Raw genomic sequence first — 14,226 nt, forward strand, 5'->3', positions numbered from 1 at the left:
CACCCACGTGGGCGAGGTATTTGAGGCTGTCGCAGATGCAGGTTTACACTGACTGATGGACCGGCCGATCATCTTCTGAACAAGCCCTTCCGCTTGTCATAAGAACCAAAGAAGCAAAGGGAGGAAAAATGTCTTTATGATGACCTTCAATATATTAATAACTCTGCCAAAAAAATAACAGTCGTTGAAACGCAGGCTGTTCCGTGCGAGACTAGGAAGAAAGAGTTAACAGCTATCTGTGACATTGTGTCGGGCAGTTGCTCCCCTGCTCCAACACAAATCAATCCTGTCAGCCTCTTGCCTTTTGGCATGTAGCCCACTGGTAAACCCAGCTGGCCTGTCCCCCACCAGGCAGGCAGCACCACTTGACAGTCCTTGACCTCAGGCACCGCGTTCCTTTGTCAGTTCAGAGGTCAACCCTATATTTTTTTTAACGCTTCAAACCGTGAGCCAGGAAATCATTTGCACTTTGGATGCTGCCTGCCCCGGTCGCGCTGGGCAAATTGAAGTGAAGTAAATTAACAACATGGAAACTGTCTGCACTTGCCTCGTGAATGAAGCCACGCAGATAGCTAATTGTGTAACTGCAGGGTAAATCTAATCAGCCCATTATTATTACCCTGACACCAGAATTAGACAGTAGTTCATTACTGGTGAGAACTGAGAGTGCTGTTCGAGGTCAGAGGCTACAACTATTAGGAGCCCGTTGGGGGCCTGAGGACACTGATTTGGATGAGACAACAACAACAACTTGTATTTATATAGCGCCTTTAACGCAGTAAAACGTCCCAAGGCGCCGCACAGGAGTATTTTAAGACAACAAATTTGACACCAATCCACATAAGGATAAATTAGGGCAGGTGACCAAAAGCTTGGTCAAAGAGGTAGGTTTTAAGGAGGGTCTTAAAGGGGGAAAGAGAGGTAGCGAAGCGGAGAGGTTTAGGGAGGAAATTCCAGAGCTTAGGGCCTAGGCCACCAAAGGTTGAGCGATTACAATCAGGGATGCTCAAGAGGGCAGAATCAGAGGAGCGCAGGTATCTCGGGGGGGGGTTGTGGGGCTGGAGGAGATTACAGAGATAGGGAGGGGTGAGGCCATGGAGGGATTTGAAAACAGGAATGAGAATTTGGAAATCGAGGTGTTGCTTAACCAGGAGCCAATGTAGGTCAGCGAGCACAGGGGTGATGGGAGAACGGGACTTGGAGCGAGTTAGGACACGGGCAGCCAAGCTTTGGATGACCTCAAGTTTACGTAAGGTGGAATGTGGGAGGCCGGCTACGAGTGCATTAGAGTCGAGAGAGGAAGTGGGAAGTGTAGCGCCAAGAGAACACAGATAGAAGGAAGACTAGAATTTATACAGCACCCTATCAAGCCTCTCAGAAACACCTCAAAATACTTCACACAGAGTGAATGGCGTAATCAAGGCTGATACTCCCAGAGCCAGTACTGAGGGAGCGCTGCACTGTCGGAGATTCCGTCTTTCAGATGAGATGTTAAGCCGAGGCCCCGTCTGCTCTCTCAGGTGGATGTTAAAGATCCCATGGCCACTATTTCAAAGAAGAGCAGGGGAGTTATCCCCGGTGTCCTGGCCAATATTTATCACTCAGCCAACATATAAAACAGATGATCCGGTCACCATCACATTGCTGTTTGTGGGAGCTTGCTGTGCACAAATTGGCTGCTGCGTTTCCTACATTGCAACAGTGACTCCACTCCAAAATGTATTACACAATATTTACAGCACAAGAACAGGCCATTTGGCCCAACTGGTCCGTGCTGGTGTTTATGCTCCGCACGAGCCTCCTCCCACCCCTCTTTGTCTCACCCCATCAACGTACCATTCTATTCCTTTCTCCCTCATGTGCTTCCAAAGTACTTCATTGGCTGTAAAGCGCTTTGGGCATCCAGGGGTTGTGAGAGGCGCTAAATAAATCCAAGTTCTTTCTTTCGCAAGAGAACTGCTTTGGGATGTTTTACTCTGTTAAAGGTGCTATCTAACTGCAAGTGCTTATTGTTGTGAAAGCTTATGTGGCAGCCATTTTGCCCACAGCAGACAAAAGCGGTGATGTTGGTTCTGGGAGGAACGTTGATCAGGACACCTGGAGAACTCATTGCTTTTCCTTGAATTGTGCCATGAGTCTTTGACCACCCACCTGAATGAACCAATACAGGTAGACAGGTCCTCACCGCAACGTCTCTTCCGAAGGACGGCACCTCTGACCATGCATTACTCCCTCAGTGCTGCATTGGATTGGCACCGAAGATTATACAGTTACATCAGCACAGAAATAGTCCATTCGGCACATCTGGTCTATGCCTGTGTTTATGCTCCACACGAGCCTCCTCCCGCCCTACTTCATCTAACTCTATCAGTATATCCTAAGAACATAAGAATTAGGAGCAGGAGTAGGCCATATGGCCCCTCGAGCCTGCTCCTTCATTCAGTAAGATCATGGCTGATCTTCGACCTCAACTCCATTTTCCCGCCCAATTCCCACATCCCTTGATTCCCCTAGAGTCCAAAAATCTATCGATCTCTGTCTTGAATATGCTCAACGACTGAGCATCCACAGCTCTCTGGGGTAGAGAATTCCAAAGATTCACCACCCTCTGAGTGAAGAAATTCCTCCTCATCTCGGTCTTAAATGACTGACCCCTTATCCTGAGACTATGAACCCCTAGTTCTAGACTCTCCAACCAAGGAAAACAACCTCTCAGCATCTAGTACGATAGCAAAACAATCTTTGTTCCAGTCCTACTCGGGTCCCCTCCCTCACCTCTTTTTCCGATACATTGATGACTGTATCGGTGCCATTTCCTGCTCTCACCCTGAACTAAACAATTTCATTCACTTTGCCTCCAATTTCCACCCTTCCCTCACCTTCACATGGTCCACCTCCGACTCTTCCCTTCCCTTCCTCGACTTTTCCGTCTCCATCTCTGGGGATAGGTTATTGACCAACATTCACTACAAGCCCACTGACTCCCACAGCTACCTGGACTACACTTCCTCCCACCCTGCCTCCTGTAAGGACTCTATTCCATTCTCCCAGTTTCTCCATCTCCGCCACATCTGCTCCGACGATGCCACCTTCCACACCAGTGCTTCCGACATGTCTTCCTTTTTCCTCAACCGAGGATTCCCCTCTACCGTGGTTGACACGGTCCTCGACTGTGTCCGTTCTATCTCCCGCACTTCTGCCCCTCCCTCCTGGAACCACGATAGGGTTCCCCTTGTCCTCACCTTTCACCCCACCAGCCTCCACATTCAACGGATCATCCTCCGCCATTTACGCCACCTCCAACGTGATCCCACCACCAAACGCATCTTCCCCTCCCCTCCCCTTTCAGCATTCCATAGGGACCGCTCCCTCCGAGACACCCTAGTCCACTCCTCTATCACCCCCAGCACCCCTTCCCCTTCGCCCGGCACCTTCCCGTGCAAGCGCAGGAGATACAACACCTGCCCTTATACCTCCCCCCTTCCCACCGTCCAGGGCCCCAAACACCCCTTCCAGGTGAAACAGCGATTTACTTGTACTTCTTGCAATCTAGTATACTGTATTCGCTGCTCATGTTGTGGTCTCCTCTACATTGGGGAGACCAAATGCAGATTGGGTGACCGCTTTGCGGAACACCTCCGTTCAGTCCGTAAGGGTGACCCCGAGCTTCCGGTCGCCTGTCATTTCAATTCACCGCCCCATTCCCACTCGGACCTCACCGTACTCGGGCTCTTGCATTGTTCCACGGAAACCCAGCGTAAACTCGAGGAACAGCACCTCATCTTCCGATTAGGCACTTTACAGCTTTCCGGACTCAATATCGAGTTCAACAATTTCAGATCATAACCTCGGCCCCTATTACATTTTTACATATATTTTTTATCCACACCTTTGTTTTGGACCTTCCCCCTTTTTTTCTCTCCCACATGGCAGCTGTCTCCCATTCTGCCAGCACATTTCACACCTAATCTAGAGCCGTCTTTTATCTCCACTAGTCCCACCACCATCTCGTCTGGTTTTGAATACCTCTTAATGTCTCTTCACTTCTCTTTTGTTCTTTCATCCCCATTTCCCAGCCCCCAAACTGGCCTTTTAATCTGTTTCATTTCCTGTGTTTTTTCAGTCCTGATGAAGGGTTTCGACCTGAAATGTTAACACTGTTTCTCTCTCCACGGATGTTGCCTGGCCTGCTGAGTTTTTCCAGCATTTTCTGTTGTTCTCTCAGCATCTACCCTGTCAATCCCCCTCAGAATCTTATGTTTCAATGAGATCGCCTCTCATTCTTCTAAACTCCAGATAGTATAGGCCCAATCTACTCAAACTCTCCTCATAGGACAGCCCTCTCAACCCAGGAATCAATCTAGTGAACCTTTGTTGCACCGCCTCTAAGGCAAGTATATCCTTCCTCGGATAAGGAGACCAGAACTGTGTACAGTACTCCAGGTGTGGTCTCACCAAAGCCCTGTACAATTGGAGTAAGACTTCCTTACTCCAATCCCCTTGCAATAAAGGTCAACATGCCATTTGCCTTCCTAATTTTCTATCCTAATCCTTTTATTCTTTTCTCCCTCATGTACTTATCTAGCTTCCCCTATGCAATTTGCCTCAACCACTCCCTGTGGTAGCGAGTTCCACATTGTAACCACTCTCTGGGTAAAGAAATTTCTTTTGAATTCCTTATTGGATTTATTAGTGACGATCTTATATTTATGACATCTAGTTTTGGACTCCCCCACAAGTGGAAGCATCTTCTCTACGTCTACACTATCAAACCCTTTCATAATCTTAACGGTCTTTCTTAGGTCACCCCCTCAGCCTTCTCTTTTCCAGAGAAAAGAGCCCCAGTCTATTTGGTCTTTCCTGATAGTTAAAACCTCTCAGTTCTGGTACCATCCTTGTAAATCGTTTTTGCACCTTCTCCAGTGACTCTATATCCTTTTTATAATATAGAGACCAGAAACATAGAAGATAGGAGCAGGAGTAGGCCATTCGGCCCCTCGAGCCTGTTCCGCCATTTAATGAGATCATGGCTGATCATCCAAACTCAGTACCCTGTCCCTGCTTTCTCCCCATAGCCCTTGATCCCTTTAGCCTTAAGAAATATATCTAACTCCTTCTTGAATATATTTAATAAGTTGGCCTCAACTGCCTTCTGTGGTAGAGAATTCCACAGGTTCACCACTCTCTGGGTGAAGAAATTCCTCCTCATCTCTGTCCTAAATGGCTTACCCCTTATCCTTAGACTGTGACCCCTGGTTCTGGACTCCCCGACCATCAGGAACATCCTTCCTGCATCTAGTCTGTCTAGTCCTGTTAGAATTTTATAAGTTTCAATGAGATCCCCTCTCATTCTTCTAAACTCCAGCGAATATAAGCCTAATCGACCCAATCTCTCCTCATACGTCAGTACTCCATACTGTGCTCAGTACTCCAAGTGTGGTCTAACCATTATGTGCTCAAGTTCTGGCTAGAACCCTCGACCTTCTGACCTAGCGAAGAAATGGGGGAAATTCAGGGAGACATTACAACTATTGCTTGCAGACGTTCTGAATGAATGAGCTTTGTTCCAGCCAACTGCCATGACATGGAGAGGAACTTTCACAGTTGCTCTTGGTGTTCAGTGTGTTCATAAACAACTCTCCGGAACATGGGTCTTAGAGTATTTTTACACAGAGTTCCAAATTTTAAATGGCATTGTCTCCAAAACTCTAGCACATTGACTCCCGGTCCAGCAACACCTCAATTTTAAAATTCTCATCCTTGTTTTCAAATCCCTCCATGGCCTCGCCCCTCCCTATGTCTGTAATCTTTACCACAGAAGGCGGTTGAGGCCAATTCATTAAATATATTCAAGAAGGAGTTAGATATACTTCTTAAGGCTAAAGGGATCAAGGGATATGGGGAGAAAGCAGGGACAGGGTACTGAATATGTATGATCAGCCATGATCTCATTGAATGGTGGAGCAGGCTCGAGGGGCCGAATGGCCTACTCCTGCTCCTAGCTTTTATGTTCCTATGTTTCCAGCCTATAACTCTCTGCGCTCCCTTGATACCCTTACCGAACAAAACCCTATCAATCTCAGTTCTGAAATTTTCAATTGGCCCCCGGCCTCAACAACATTTGGGGGAGAGAGTTCCAGATTTCCACTACCCTTTGTGTGAAGAAGTGCTACCTGACATCACCCCCTGAATGGCCTCGCTCTAATTCTACGGTTACGTTCCCTTGTTCTGGACTTCCCCCACCAGATTTAATACATGGCAGTATTAGTGAGCCATGCCACTCAATATGTACATCTAAAAGCGTAAAAAGTACATTTTTCTGTCAGTACTGACAAGGTTAACATTATTAGTCTGTAGGAGGATATACTCCAGACAAATAAGCCACCAGATTCGGGCAGGCCATCTAAAGATTAAGATGAAGTACCCTTATAGAATGATCTGAGAAACTCCAAGGTCTTATCATGTGAAGAATCAATTTAAATTGATTTTTTTAAGCATCGAGAATCCTTTGCTTTTGATATCAGGCATCACCTCAACAACTACAACTTGTATTTATATAGCGCCTTCAACGTAGTGAAACATCCCAAGGCGCATCACAGGAGTGTTATAAAACAACATTTGTCACCGAGCCACATAAGGAGATATTAGGACAGGGTCAAAGTGGTAGGTTTTAAGGAGCGTCTTAAAGGAGGAAAGAGAGGCGAAGAGATTTAGGGAGGGAATTCCAGAGCTTAGGGCCTAGGCAACAGAAGGCACGGCCACCAATGGTGGAGCGATTAAAATCAGAGATGCTCAAGAGGCCAGAATTAGAGGAGCACAGATATCTCGGGGGGGTTGTGGGGCTGGAGGAGATTACAGAGATAGGGAGGGGCGAGGCCATGGAGGGATTTGAAAACAAGGATGAGAATTTTAAAATCTCTGTACTTACACACCACTGTATAAGATGCCTATGATTGACATTTATGGATATTTTTTAATAATTTTAGCGACCGCTAAAAGCATCATTCTAATCCAGTTTTACTTTCTCCTTAAAACAGCAACTTGGACACAGAAGAATTGTGCGGTAAGTCAGCAATATCATTGTCCCTTTCCTGTCCTGCCATTTCTTTTTAGTGCTGAATTTCACTTAGCCTTTCCCGAGATTTATGCCTGGGTAATCTCAAGGGAGCTGTGACAGCAATAACTTGTGTACTCAGGCACTTTAACAACCCTCAGATTCCTTGTTGTTTCCTCTGAAGGGGCACATCCTCCATGTGCTAGGTTAATCTGCGCTGTCTCTGTCAAATCTGATCCTTCAACTTTAAAGATAGACATGGCTACCGGCCATTTTGTTGGGACCCGTTGAACAAGGTTGTGCGTCAATAGTCTGGAGGCTGTTGATGATGTGAAGTACAAGCAATGTCGCAGAAAGTGAGTCAGCTCTTCCCTGTTCCTTTCTCCTTGTCAATCACGCGTAGAGGTCTCTGTCCCTTGTTAAAGTTCACTGAGACTATTCATTCGGTTTTTAAGGTGAACGTGCCCAGAATGTCACAGCGCTTCATGGGACACAGGCATTTGTGTGCTTGTCTTTTCTTTCCAATACTCACTGTTTCATTGCTCAAACTGACTTTACAGCAAGAAGAACAAAGTAATCAACAATGTGGGATATGATAACGTGTTCCAATAGATAGTGGGTGGCATATTACAGTAAAATAATAGTGTGTATATGTGTTAATCTGTATTTCTGTATATGTGTATATAATGAAAATGATATACTTGCATGTGAAGTTGTGACGTTCTGGGATTTTTTTGACCATTTTTCCACAGAAAGGATTTGGAAAAAAGAAGTGGCTTCTAAATGCTGGGCTTTAAAGCAAAGTCGATATGCACAGGCACAGAGGCAGAAAGTGGTTACAATGCTAATAAACTAATCTTTGACCTTACAAAGACTGTAAACAATAAGAGAAAAAAAGATAGAGAGATATAGAAAGAAAGAGAAAGAGAGAGAGAGAGAGAGAGAGGGAGGAAGGAAGAGAGAGAGAAAGAGAAAAAGATAGAGAGAAAGAGAGAGAAAGAGAAAAAGATAGAGAGAGAGAGAAAAAGAGAGAGAAAAAGAAGAGAAAGAGAGAGAGGTGGAAAGAGAGAGAGAGAGAGAGAGAGAGAATGAAAGAAAGAACAAAAGAAAGAACGAATGAATGAATGAAAGAAAGAAACACTTACATTTATACAACGCCTTTCATAACCTCAGGACGTCCCAAAGCGCTTTACAGCCAAATTCAGACTAGTTCTCTAAGGCTGGGTGAATCACTCCGCCAGATTACCAGCCACTCAGTGAAGATGATTTAGCTCCGGGTGTGTTTTAGGTGGGTTGGGTGCAACCCTCTGTTCTACCAGTGTCTGCTCGTGACAAAACCGCAAAAGAGGAAAATCAGCCGCTGACTTAACTCAGCCAATCTACTGTCCCACTCCTCTTCTTGCTTCATTCAAAGAGTGCCTGCCTTTTGTAGGGATTGCTTGTCCATGTATAGGGCTGGGGAGATTAATTTTTGCCACTACATTCATGTTGAAGATTGTTAGACCTTTAAAACCACTCCTGGATCCTGCTGCAATGGAATCCAGCTCTTTATCTGTATCCATGTAAGGATCATGTAAGGAGTGAAACTAGCAACTTGCTGGCAGTAGCAATGAACATTGTAATGAATTTTCTCTCATCGGGATTGGACACACATACACACTCAGCTATAAATACCATGATCCTATAAATTTATAACCCGTAATTAGTTACCTTATAATAAAAAAATAACAAATTACTCACAAACAACCGAATTGTGGAAGGAAGTTTACTTTTGTGTTTTAGGAGGTTGGGGAGTGAGGTTCAAGCAATCGTGGCGATTCATTGATTTTTAAAATGAATTGCGTGCTGATAGACTGGGAATAAAATGGATTCCTCCCATTGCCTGTTAACATTGAATTGAAAAGACCTAGTTTAGCGGGGTATTAGAAAACAACTTTTTATTGATATATTTTTCCCCACTAATCTACTCCTGAAATATTTCCTGGAGCATGGATCAATGGGCAGTGACAAGCCTCCAGTAACTTGCCCCGTGGTCATTGTACATGCATGATCCTTGCCTGTGAGCGTTGATTGACTATTCGACCACAGAAGTTTACTCCGATTGTGCGTTAATCTATTGGACACACATACACGCGCACACGCAAGAGCCACTTAGTAAGGATCAGGAGTGGCAACCCTTGCTCAGTTCACACCTGCTTAGGCCAAGGGCACTGAGGCTAGTTGTAGCATCCCTTTTGCTACTCAACTGACAGAATCATAAGATGTTACAGCACAGGAAGAGGCCATTCGCCCCATCAAATTTGTGTTTGTTTCCATGGCTGCTGCCGAATTTAATCTCACTTTCCTACTTGCTGCTCAGACTCTTTACTATTAGCATTTGTCAAGCTGCTATCTAAGTCCCGAAAATAGAACAGGGCCGGAAAAGAGTCTGTGGTCCACCTGACTGGACACAAAATCTAAAGAGGCAACCTTAACCTACCTTGCCGAGCGGGAACCCTGCGGGATCGGATGGAACGCCGATTTTACACACCGCCCAATATTACTCTCTGTTGACTTCAAAGAAGAGTGAAATCGGGCAGAGTGTAAAACAAGAGTTGCATCCAATCCATCAGTATCCCAATGGGTGGGTCAGGTTAAAATTGCCCTCTACGTCTCAGTTGCCCACAGCTTCAAATATCAATCCAATTCTCTCTTAAATTTGCTCAGACCAGGGGTTGAACCTGGGACCTTTTTTGTCTGTACGGCTTAACTGTACAATTGATAAACTTGCCGAACCATCATTTATTTTGTGACTTACGATGCTATCTGGACCACTCAGCCCGATTCCAGTCTGTAACTTACTCCCACGTATCCATTATTCTCTCTGTGGTATATATTGAGCCTTGAGTCAGAAGATTGTGGGATCAAGTCGCATGTCAGAGACTTGAGCACCTATTCTAGTGCTGAGGGAGCGCTGCACTGTCGGAGGTGACGTCATTCGGCTGAGGCGTTAAACCGAGGCCCTCGTCTGCTCTCCCACGGCACTATTTCGAAGAAGAGCAGGAGAGTTCTCCCCAGTGTCCCGGCCAATTTTTATCCCTCAACCAACATCACCACAGATGATCTGGTCATTATCACATTGCTGTTTGTGGGATCTTGCTGTGTGCAAATTGGCTGCCACGTTTCCTACATTACAACAGTGACTACATTTCAAAAAGTACTTCATTGGCTGTAAAGCGCTTTGGGACATCCTGAGGTCGTGAAAGATCTTATTTAGATGCAAGTTCATTTTTCTTTTATAATTTGGTATTCTGTGGTAGAAATAAATTAGTTGCCCTGAGGCTTTGTGGAAGAGAAGATTAAAAATTCTTATTTTGTTGTTTCTCTAGAGTATTTTTCTGAGCATCTAGGGGAGTATGAAAGTGTCCTGTCTGCTTTGGAACAGCTCAATATCTCCATTCTCAAGGCCATGGACAAAACCAAAAAGGTACGTTACAATCTGACCAGGGTGGTAGCAAACACGGGGTACGGTAGCACAGTGATTATGTTACTGGACTAATGATCCAGTGAAGACGTGAGTTCAATTCTCACCATGGCAGCTGGGGAATTTAAATTCAGTTAATTAAATAAATCTGGGATAAAAAGCTAGTAGCAGTAATGGTGTCCATGAAACTACCGGATTGCTGTAAAAATCCATCTGGTTCACTCATGTCCTTTAGGGAAGGAAATCTGCCGCCCTTACCCGGTCTGGCCTATATGTGACTCCAGGCCCACAGCAATGTGTTTGACTCTTAACTGCCCTCTACGGTTCAAGAAGGCGGCTCACTACCACCTTCTCAAAGGCAATTAGGGATGGGCATTAAATGCTGGTCTTGCCAACGATGCCCACATCCTGTGAACTAATTAAAAAAATCAAATGTCAAAGGGGCTGTCTCTATTTAAAAGTATTCACAAACCTTTTCAATTTGACAAGCACTCTCCATGCTAACACAATTCACATCCAAATAAAACTTTTTGCCCAACATCTAATTAACAAGAACAATACACAGAATTACACAGAATTTACAGCACAGAAACAGGCCATTCAGCCCAATTGATCCCTGCCGGTTTGTATGCCCCACACAAGCCTCCTCTCTACTTCATCTCACCCGATCAGGATAACCTTCTATTCCTTCCTCCCTCGTGTACTTATCTAGCTTCCCCTTAAATACACCGACGCTATTCACCTCAACTATTCCATATGGCAGCGAGTTCCACATTCTCACCACTCTCTGTGTGAAGATGTTTTCCCTGAATTCCCTATTGGATTTATTAGTCACTGTCTTATATTTATGTCCTCTAGTTTTGGACACCCCCACAAGTTGAAACAGAATAAATGTTATTTTGGCTTCTCCTCGTGGTTAAATATTCATCAATGGGCCGTGAGGCTGAGCCTTCAAGTCTGAGAGAACTTCCATTGATTGACATTATCACCAAATTGCAGAAATTTCGAGGCAGAAGGCCGCCATTTGGCCCATTATGCCAATGCTGGAGATACGTCCATATTGTATCTCCTTACTCTAATTTCCCCTTACCCATTTGTATCTTAATTTTTCAGATGCTTATGTAATTTGGTCTTAAATGTTGTTCTTGACATGGCTTCAATAGCCACATGTGGTAAAGTAATCCGTATCAAATTTCCCTTTACATGAAAAAAATCCTACTAATCTATTCCTAGTACTAATCCTGAGTTTATACCCCCTTGTTACCAATACACCAACCCATAGAAATAATCCTTCACTGTTTGCCTTCAATCCTTGCATCACTTTGAGCATTTCTACCAGATCCCTCCATTAGTCAGAAAGTTATGAGTTCAGGCCCCACACCAGAGACTTGAGCACATAATCTAAGATGACACTTCCGTGCAGTACTGAGGGAGTGTTACTTTGTAGAATGTGTCATCCTTTGGTTGGGACACTTACTCGAGGCCTCATCTGCCTGTTCAGGGACACATGAAAGATTCTATGGAACTATTCAAAGCAGAGCAGGGAATGCTTCTGGTACCCTGGCCAACATTTATCCCTTAACCAACACCACCAAAAACAGATCAATTCAGCATTCATTTCAATCCTGTTTTTTGGGATCTTTCTGTGTGCAAAATGGCTGCTACATTTGACTACAGGCAATCAACAGCAAAAAAAAAATCATGGTATGTGAAGTACTTTAAGACACAACAAAAACTTGCATTTATCTAACATTGCAAAATTCCCCAAGGCATTTAAAAGATGGAGATCAGACCCAAACCTGGACTTAAGGGAGGTGACTAATAGCACGGTTTAAAAGGTCAGTTTTACAGAGCATTTCGAAGGTGGGACGAGACCTCAGAGGGATTTAGAGAGAGAATTTCAAGGTCTGGGGGCAAGACGGCTGAAGACTCAACCATTGGTGGTAGAGATGATGCAGTAGATCAGAGTTGGAGGAGCAAGGGTGTAAGCAGCGTCGTAAGTAAGGCAATGGAAGGATATCTTAAGACAAAGATTTTGAAGTTAACACACCGAAGGACGGAGAACCAATGGAGGTCGGCAAGGACAGAGGGGATGGGTGGACAGGACTTAGTGTGGGATAAGATGATGAACAGCAAAGCTCCAGCTGAGTTGGAGTTTGTGTAGGCCAGAGCTCGAGAGGCCAGTGAGAGAAGCACCTTTAAAATAGTAAAACATCCCAAGGCGCTTCACTGGAGCGATTATCAAACAAAATCTGACACTGAGCCACACATGGAGATATTAGGACCGGAGATTTAAAGGAACATCTTTAAGGAGGTAGAGGGGCGGAAAGGTTTAGGGAGGGAATTCCAGAGCTTAGGGCCTAGGCAGCTGAAGGCACGGCCACCAATGGTGGAGCGATGAAAATAGGGGATGTGCAAGAGGCAAGAATTGGAGGAGAACAGAGGCTTGTAGGCCTGGAGGAGGTTAGGGAGATATTTCTTCATGGACGCAAAAAAATAGGATAACTTGTAAAGTGCTTAGTCGAAAACAGGAAGTAGTTAAATGGCAGATGTGATAATACCCTGAGACAATGAGAGAAATCAAAGAAGTGAAAGACAGATACGAGACAGAGAGTGTGTCAATAGCTGAAGGAGGTGGTAGGGATGGGGGGGGGTGGTGCGGTGCGTGGGGGGTTGGTGAGGAAGCAGGTAGAAATAGAGGTTACAAAACGCTGGCAAAGCGGAACAGCCCAGGAGCCGAGGAAAAGAAATAAGGAATAAAAACAGAAAATGCTGGAGAAACTCAGCAGGTCAGGCAGCATCTGTGAAGAGAGAAACAGAGTTAATGTTTCAGGTCGATGACCTTTCGTCAGAACTGGAAAAAAGCAGGAAATGGAACAGATTTTTATGCATTGAAGAGGCTGGGAAAGGGGGGCGGAGATGAAAGAACAAAAGGGATAGAAGGCGGGAGAATGTCTCTTAATCTCTCCTGCCTTCCATCCTATCACAGACCTTCCCTTTTGTTCTTTCATCCCCTCCCCCCCTTTCCCAGCCCCTACACTTGCTTAAAAATCTGTTCCATTTCCTGCTTTTTTCCAGTTCTGACGAAAAGTCATCGACCTGAAACGTTAACTCTGTTTCTCTCTCCACAGATGCTGCCTGACCTGTTGAGTTTCTCCAGCATTTTCTGTTTTTATTTCAGATTTCCAGCATCTGCAGTATTTAAGGAGGTCGGCACCAAGGGTGCAGCTGCAGACTATCCCACCAACATGGTGCTCCGATGGAGTGCCCCCATCCCAGGCACCAATTCGTTCCCTCCCCACCTCCCCCGCCCCTCCCCTGGAAACACCAGCACGCCCATCCCCCAGCATTAGCACTTCCTGCTGTATAGTAAATGGGAGCTAAAGTTAAGGTCTGAAGTTATTGAAGTTGATATGAAGGCCAAAGTGCTTAATAGAAAGATACGGTTCAGTTCCTTCTATAGAAGGCCAAAAGAAAACTTGCATTTCTATAGCGCCTTTCATGAGCGCCGGACTTCCCAAAGCACTTTACAGCCAGCAAAATACTTTTTTGAAGTGTAGTCACTGTTGTAATGTAGGAAGCGCGGCAGCCAATTTGCGCACAGCAAGCTCCCACAAACAGCAATGTGATAATGACCAGATAATCTGTTTTAGTGATGTTCATTGAGGGATAAATAATGGATTCCTCCCCTGCTCTTCTTCAAAATAGT

General features: G+C 45.0%; 1 protein-coding gene across 1 annotated transcript in view; it reads left to right on the forward strand.

Annotated features, from left to right (window-relative positions):
• LOC147108862 (N-terminal EF-hand calcium-binding protein 1-like) overlaps positions 1-14,226 on the forward strand; it is a 215,929-nt gene that overhangs the window by 114,981 nt on the left and 86,722 nt on the right. Inside the window, exons 4-5 of the mRNA XM_086005780.1 lie at positions 7,038-7,063; positions 10,423-10,520. Coding sequence (XP_085861906.1) covers positions 7,038-7,063; positions 10,423-10,520 — 124 coding nt within the window. The remainder of the gene's footprint in view (positions 1-7,037; positions 7,064-10,422; positions 10,521-14,226) is intronic.

Source organism: Somniosus microcephalus, chromosome 13 (assembly GCF_052327205.1).
Source record: "Somniosus microcephalus isolate GS21.2 chromosome 13, FLI_Smic_1.0, whole genome shotgun sequence".
Lineage (NCBI taxonomy): Eukaryota > Metazoa > Chordata > Chondrichthyes > Squaliformes > Somniosidae > Somniosus > Somniosus microcephalus.